Source organism: Pieris rapae, chromosome 2 (assembly GCF_905147795.1).
Source record: "Pieris rapae chromosome 2, ilPieRapa1.1, whole genome shotgun sequence".
NCBI lineage: Eukaryota > Metazoa > Arthropoda > Insecta > Lepidoptera > Pieridae > Pieris > Pieris rapae.
This window is the reverse complement of record NC_059510.1, coordinates 318,911-327,727: the sequence shown is the minus strand read 5'-3', so window position 1 is coordinate 327,727 and position 8,817 is coordinate 318,911. Positions and strand designations below refer to the sequence as shown.

Sequence of the window (8,817 nt, the reverse complement as noted above, 5' to 3'; positions counted from 1 at the left end):
GATTTTTTTACAGTAAAATAATTCAATTGATGACATAACAATAACATATTATTGTAACTTTTTTATAGATTATATTTATCGTTAAGTTAGCAATTATATTTGACTTTAATCTTTAATTTTTGTAGATAGATTTAAATATATATTATAGCAGAGCAAGCTTAATGATGGTATTATTTTTAAAAACTTTTTTATAGGTTGATAAATTTTACCACGATATAAAAATCAATCCGATGTAGAACCAAAACATAAATGACCAAATTGGTATTGTATAAAAAACAGTGATAAAATTCAACATACCAACTGTAGAATTTGTAATGAGGTTGGCAATTGAAGATGGTAAGGTCACAAATTACCATACCGGCTAAGCCGGCACTTTTGACTATACCAAACGTCGCATCTAAACATAATTATAAAGATATTACCATATCAAGAATGTCTATTGAATATTAATAAGGAAATCAATCGAATTATTTTGATTAGTTTTGGCAATAATGGTTGAAGTCAGTAATAAAAATAGACCAAATGAAATTTAAATAACTTTGTTTATTAACAACATAAAAACCGTGTGGTATCACAGAATCGTTTGACGATCAACAGAAGATGGAAGGGGTGCTGAGTATTTTGGACTAGATTAAAGCTATATTAGTAGACTTATTGGGGGGCTTGGGGAAGGTGAGCTCCGGAGGCCTGGAAACCGAGCTCGTTAGCGACGTAGGTGACGGTGTAGAGAACGCCATCGGGACCGGGGTAAGAGAACTCTCCGCGAACTTCCAAAGCTTCGTTTTCGGTTCCGACGTTCTTGAGGACACCCTGTTCTACTCTCTTGATTCCGTTGGATGTCTCCACACTGTGTTTCATAAAAACAACACTTTAGAATTTGAAATGTTATATTTAAAAGGGTATTAATGAGTTGGTTCAAATTAAAGAAGATGAACTTGAAAGGAAACAGAGAACTTGTATACTTACGCGTTGCTGTAGTCTCCAACACCGATGTTGTCAGCATCGTATCTCAAGATCTGGGCATCCGCATCAGGAGATGCTGGAGCAGCGACGGCCGCAGCCACGAAGAGAGCGAATACGATGAACTGTAATAAGATGTGATAATTATTCCAAAGCAGTCCCCGAAGTAGTAAAAAGATAGCAGAAATAAGAAACCAAAACGTACGGATTTCATTTTTGGATGATTGGGAGGTTGTTGTTGTTTAGAGATGAAAGGCTCACAAGCAACTGATGCCTGCTGAATCGAGACGCGGGTTTTTATATGAATCAATGCAGTTCGACAAGGACGCGTTGTGACATTTGAACTTAACGTCTTCGATCAGCGATCCGCTTGTATTAAAGGTGCTCCGAGACATGTCCGGTTAGACGAAGGATCTTATGGAATTCATTTGGTATTTCTAATACATGCCTTTAAATTGTTTCAGTTAATCAATAACAATAATATCCACTTGAGGGCTTAGTAGTCATGGTATAGAAAATTTTCATAAGATGTTAGAAATTAAAAAAAAAGAAAATTAAGTATAATTTAAGCTGGCTGTTGGGCGTGGATTTTGCTATGTTTTAAAGTTTCTTCGATCAATCTATTACTAGTGTTAACTAGGGTAACTCAAGAATCCAAAAATCTACGATTCAACACCCTAACTAAAGTGAGTAAAGAATTAACTAACTACGCCTACTAAAAACTAACGATAGTTTTTCGAATGCCTATGTTATAAGAATAATTAAATAACCCTTACTTAATTAATAATAGCAACATATACATGTATATTAATAACAGTTTTATATGTAGTTGATAATTTCCTGGCGAACTTAACCATTGAAAAAATTTACCCATGGTATAGCGATATATTTTTTAAAGTCACTTATTTTTGTGGAAATTTCATTTCAAGTTTAATACGAGAGGTAAGAGAGGACAAATTGTTACTGTCAGACAATGTTTTGTCTTTATTAGACGCTAAGAGACACTATGAAATTAACATTTGTTAATTGTCCACGAAATGTAGGATTAAATTGATTGCATGTTTAGTTGGTAAATACATGACCTATGTCTTATAATTGTGTAATAAGTTCACACAACTTTATTTATTTGACCTCTGTTATACGCGATTACCTTATTATTTTTGAGTTTAGACTCAACACATTTTATTAATCGTTTAACTATAATCAATTTCCAATAATAGCACACACAAGTGAATCTGATACCCTTTTTGCCCTCTTTCAAGTCTGTTAAAAACTGAATATTAAAACCTAGAGTTACAACATATTAAGTGGATCAAAACCCATAAAATACATAATAATCTTAATGTCAGATATGACGCAATGACGATTTGTCTTCTAGAGTATCTGCCAATTAAGATTCATTGTATCTAAAAACGATCAATATCTATTAGAATATTGTATAACATTGTCTTATAATAACGATCTGTTGAGTAGGAAATATAATAGGATTGCCATAATTGTAGATATACATAGATTATAGGCTTTTGTTAATTTTGTATGTACTTATATTACTAATTACTATTTAAGAATGTTTATAATAATAAATAATAAATAAAATATTAATTGAAATTCATATTTATTATATAGGTAGGTGCTTAACAAAGGTAACTTTTCCTTCCCAGGTGAAAGCTCCAGAATAAAATGTTTAGTGCACAAGTGATTATATAAAGTTATAGTAAGTATAAGAGTTTGCAGAAGGCTGTTTAATGAGTATTCTATGGCTAGTTTAAATCAGTTACAAAATTATGAAGGCCAATGAACGCGGCCCGCGTTCTGCGCATTCCCTAAAAATGATAGAATCTACTTTTCCTTAACAAATTACTTAAGATCTATTACAATTATTACATAAGATGTCATTGTGATGATAAATGCATGGTATTTGAGGCTGGTATTATGTCTCACTGGTCAGGTCAAACTGGTCGGTACAATACATATTGCAATAACTTATATTAGAAAGTTAGTAAATATTCATGGATTACATTAAATATGGTGCCTTAATAAATAAATTAAATTTTTCGTATTTAGTATAATCAGTGTATACGCAGGAGGTGATTATAAAATTGTATTTAATTATTTGAGAAACTGTTTATTTTTGACGGTCGACATTTTGTAAATCGAACAAATATACTGTAGCGGTTTTATTTTATTCTAATTTCTTAAATAAACAAGGTTTTGAGGTCTAATATTCATTTACAATTATATGTACTACTTAGGATTAATCATATCGCTGTTAAACTTGACGCCCTGTTACATTGTTTTTGTTAAAAGAAATGCGATTAATTACAAAGAAATTATGATCACCAATAAGCTTTCACTTAAGTACAAAATTATAATCCAAAAAGAACTAAAAATGCCAAAATCATTTAAGTGAAAAATCTAGTCATCTAGCCCACACCATAACTTGTGTAGTATGTCTTGTAGTTTTAGATTAAATACGTAATTAACGAAAACAATAATTGCTTCGCCGGGAATAAAATTCAGGATCTTCTTTATCTTTGCGCACCGAGTAGGCGGTAACGCACAGTAGTAAACGATTACCCGAGCTTAATCATATTAAAGAATGCGGCCTCCATTGTATATTTTAAACAATTTACTTCAACACCATTTCTCGAGTCAAAATAATTTATTCAAGGTGCATTTTTGAGGAGCCCACGTTTATGAGCAAATCATTTGTAATCTTATTGGTTTGTGCGTTGGTCCATGTTTTCAATGTAAATATTATTACTCAAATATTAATAAGACGAGCATACACTAACTTTCTAAATAAGTAAATATATAATACATATTTTTCATTAATTAGTTATTACTTGCAGTTAATTAAGATTGTTTATAAATATCTAAAACGTAGTGTTATTTTTTAAACTATATATATATAATATTAAACTATATATTTTTTAGTTTTAGTTAGGCTTACGATTTTTTTTAATTTTTTACAACTCTATTGGGATAGTATTAAATTCAAAATGATTATTAAAATCGTAAAAGTTAATTTTACACGAACCGACAACTTTTTTTATGGAATCTCGCTCTGTGCCTTAAGGGCCTGTATAGCTCAGCGAGTTTCATTGTTTTCGCGAGCTTAGCTCGGCATGAATGTGCATGAGACTCGAACCTCGGCTTAGGCAGTCGCGGGGTGGTCAATCGCCTGAAGGGCAGGACGGAAGCTCACTGGAGTGAGCGAAGTATAGATCCTCGCCTTGCCTGGTGAAGGCGGGTTTTTACCCTAATCTGCTTGTTGCTACTATTATTATTCGACGCGCGGGCGGGTTTTAATTTGTCGTTAGCTATCGTGATTGAATCATCCGGATCCGTTAAATAGTGTCGGGGCATCCTACGACCCTTTTTAGTCGGGTCTTTTCTTACTACTTCAAGCATTTTCTGATGCCACTTCATTTTTAAAGGTTGGCTGTTAATAACTTGAATTGCCGGATGTCTAACTCTAGGATAGCTTAGCTTATTTCAAAAGAAACATGTATTTTATTCACAATTATATTTTTCGTACATTAGACCATAAGAGTTATATTAATGTCGCGCCATTGCTAGTGTATGTACTGCCTTAACTTGAAGATTACCAAACAAGTTCAATGTCAACTAGTAAATAATTTGGGCAATTAATGATCGAGTGATATATGGTTAGGTCGGCATTTATATATGTTTATTCCAAGAATAATACATTATATTACAGATGTAACGAATTTTTCGATTCCTTAGGAAGATTTCGAGTCTTTACAAATAAACTATGTTATATTCTACTGCAAGCTCCTATTTATTTTATTAGTTCTAGCTCAAGCAAGCTGTAATTTGGTTGATTAATAGACACATCAATACTTTTGAAAAAAAAAATGGAGTTTTGAGGTTTAATTCCTAGATTAGTAGAAATGTCTATATAATATAATTTATTTCTTATTTATGTCATCCATCTCGAGCCTCCATTAGAACACTTAAACTGTAACTGAAAAAGTGCAAGTAGGTCAGAATGACACATAATTTCGCAACTTTTAAAAGTATTTTAATTGTGCAAGTTATATATAAAACTATATGTACTAGGACATCTTGAATCCAATGTGGGTGACGTCAACCTTCAGATTATGCAAGTGTGACGCGCCTTTATTTATTAACAGCATTTTGTCTTTTAAATTTTTATGTCTTCTTTATAAAGAATTTGAGTTTTGAAACCTTAAAATAATTTTATAGGTATTATATCTTAAGGTTCTTAAACATTATATAAGTTTAATAATATGACGAATAATTATAAAAACACAATCACTGTAGAGATATTATGCAAAACTCTTAGTAGACTGAAATTGTAATTTAAACAATCATACAGTCATATCTATCTTTTCCCGTCATATGCACAGAATAAGCCTACCCTTTAAGATATATCTGCACCTCCTACTTGTCCTTTATACATAAACGCGTTTTCTTTGGTATATTAGCGCGTTAAACAAATTCAAAAAGGCATTAAAGATGAATGTTAGTGTGAACATATTAGACTAAAATTGGGACGACTAATGGCGACGTACATCTCGCTCGTATATACTTACATATTAAGTTTCTCATATAAATAAAATACATTTTTTGTAATGAGAAATAAAGTTCTTAAAACATTATATACGTAGGTGTTCAGACTTTTGTCTGACACGTGTCGTCGATTTTTGAATTTGAGACATACTGGTTTCCTCTCGGTGTTTTCCTTCACCGTACGAGCCAATTAGAAGTATTCATAGACAGAAAGTTCATTGATGCATGGCTAGGGATTGAACCTATAACCTCAAGAATGACAGTCGTACACCGAAGCCATTAGGCCAACACTGTTTCAATCCTATTAATATTTATTTTAATTTATTTTATTTTAATTTACAGATCTGCACCAATTAGTAGTACCAATAAATCAATATAATATATTTCATTTGGACATTATTATACCCCGAATGATATCCTGTCTATAACAAATTGCCTTTTTAAGGAACTTGATTTCGGCAAACGTTTTCATACTAAATATACACACGACGTTTGACTCCCGAACGTCTGTACATAACCGTCTAAACATTTTCTTAGTGTAGTAGTTACACTACACTATATATAAGGGAAAGCCACAGTATTCATAAGTCTTCATTCATTTATGTTTTGACTGTATTCAAGAAAGAATTGAGTTAATTGTACAATAATAGCCGAAGAAAGCAGAAAGTGTTATGCGAATGATGCGAGCGTTGCTTTGCAAATTTTTTTTAAATTTCGTTGTGGGGAAGAACGATAGTTTTGGAAGGAATGCTTCATGATATTTATGATAAACGTTTGTCTTGTTGTGAGATATTATATTTGGGTCTCTTAAAAGCTAGGTTTATATTGACGTAATTTGTATTTGAATTAAACTCTATTTTTTTTCTTAATGGTACGAATTCGGCGGCGACCACTAGTGATAATTCAAATTATAATCAAAATGAACCACAAATCAAGTTTGATAGCATCATCTTTGCCTCAAGGCTTAATAAGTTGTATTTTATTGGTTTATAAATACATAATATAAGATAATGTCATTTTAAATTTAGGATTAGATGCGACCATGAAAGTGGATTGTGAACGTTGTTTATCGATTAGATTTTAATAAAGCCAAATTTGCGTTTTATTAAAGCATTTAAAGTTTGTATTCCGGGCCGTATTGGCGTTACAAATATGTATATTTTATTTAAGGAAACAACTTTTATTTAAAGAGATTTTTTGAAATGCACAAAACAGTATATAATCTATTAAAATAAATTATAAGGTTAATGTAATTGCAAATTTCAGTCACGTCCCATCCAAATCTGTCGTAGAACAACCTTCAGGATTGTTTTTGATAATTCTTTAATGTCATTTACGAATATATTCTATTCGTCCCGCCTGTATTGGGGCGAATATATTTTTGCTCAGACCAATGTTATTTTCTTCTTATTTACCTCTAGGCTAATAATTACACTTATTTGCTATTTGATAACATATGAGTCGACACGTGAAAGCCTGACATTCTCATCTGCAAATGCCACAACTATTTCCAAAGCGTTGTCGTAATAAACACTTGATCGATTACTTAGCGGTTCATTTTTTGTTGTCGTGTCAATTAGTACAAAAATTTAGTTTTATGTTGATTCATTCTTAATTTCGCATTTTTCAGCAGCCTTATAATAGTAATCCCAACATGACAGTCAAGTGCAAGTTTACAAATGCCGTAAATTTTGTCTTTAAATTATGGCGGTTACTATATGTGCAAGATTATGAACCTCTAGAAAAACGAATCCATTGATGCACTGGGATTCGAATTCATGAATTTCGGGTAGCCTTGGTTACTACTAATCTGCTAACGTTAACTTAATAATACATATAAGTTTTATCATAGCAATACCACATTCAAACTATTTTTTAAAATTGTGTACTTAGTGTATAAAATTATATCTAGGTACTATTTTTATTTTGTGCGTCTTTTTTGAAGATTCACCTTTTATTTAGATAAGACAAACTCACTATTATAATTATAAACATATTTCACATGCGTCTATTGGTTAATATCAGACAGCAAATTATGTGAAATATTAGCCATTTGCGAAGCTCACTAATTTGCATTCAAAGGAGACACGAGTGAATCAATTCAAGGCGAATATCTTTTTGGTTTATAATATTTTATTAAGTTGTTCATGCCTTTTTTGAATCAGGACACTTTGTTCGCAGTCATACGATTAACATTCACGAATATAAGATTATTATATCAAGTTTAATAAAAATTATGAACTAGAAATAGTTTAGGTACACTTTAGATCATATAGAGTGGTTAATATATAATTGCTTTATTTAACCGAGTATATTATAATTTGAAAGAAATTGAATAAAATGATCACTATATAGAATTCCGCAGTTATGAAACTGATTACACGATCTGAAAAATATTGGACATTTTTTAATTTTATTTTATTATCATTTTTTAAATTAGGTTAAAGGAAAACGTTATGCGGTAAGAGTCCTAATGAAATAAGCGGGGTGTATCATTACGTACTTGACACATTACAGCTGGTTCACCTTGACACGCGGTGAATGTCGCATAGAGATGAACAATAAAAAAACTATAACTCGCTTCGAGACACTCGTGCGCACCGACCATTCACCGGCCACGTGTTACTGTGCCTTTGTTGAACACGAGACGGGATTTCCGTCTCGTGTTCTTAACTAAGCGCGTTCTACGACATTAATTTACTTTACTATATACTTACTTAACTTTAAATCGTCAACATATTTCCTTTATTATTTGCGATTGTTAATAATATTTTTTCTGTGTACCTGAACTGTCCTGCAGCACAAGAGTGGGGTAATTAAGATAAAATTATAATCATTTTATAATCAACCTATATTCAATATGCACAACATATTGTATAAAGGTTTCTTATAATTTCAATGCAAATTAAAAAAAATTATGAAGAACAAACCACAAAATAAATAAAAAACAATGGAACTGCGCACAAGCAGATTTGACATTTAGCGATGATGTTCACCTGTGTTTGAAATGTTATGTGTTACGTATATTTTAGTGCCTTCTGGTTTCCACGAATATTATATATTTATTAATATTTAAATGTCTTAGTATCAAATAATATTTTAAATATTTTTGATTTTCGTAACGATTAAATATTTATAGAATTGGGTAATTAAGTTTTTACTTTTGCGTTTTTATTATTACTAGTTTTATATCTAGCTCTTCTCAGAGCAGTGTTGGCCCAGTGGCTTTAGCGTGCGACTCTCATCCCTTAGGTCGTGGGTTCGATCCCCGGCTGTGCACCAATGGACTTTCTATGT

General features: G+C 31.5%; 1 protein-coding gene across 1 annotated transcript; it reads right to left on the bottom strand.

Moving 5' to 3' along the window:
• Positions 1-523: 523 nt before the first annotated feature.
• LOC111004070 (cuticle protein CP14.6) lies at positions 524-1,301 on the bottom strand. Its single transcript, XM_022274905.1, has 3 exons — positions 1,166-1,301; positions 967-1,085; positions 524-847 (listed from the first exon to the last, which is right to left on the bottom strand). Exons 1-3 carry the CDS (start codon positions 1,172-1,174, stop codon positions 652-654), a joined length of 324 nt encoding a protein of 107 aa, XP_022130597.1. The 5' UTR covers positions 1,175-1,301; the 3' UTR covers positions 524-651.
• Between the last annotated feature and the right edge of the window lie 7,516 nt (positions 1,302-8,817).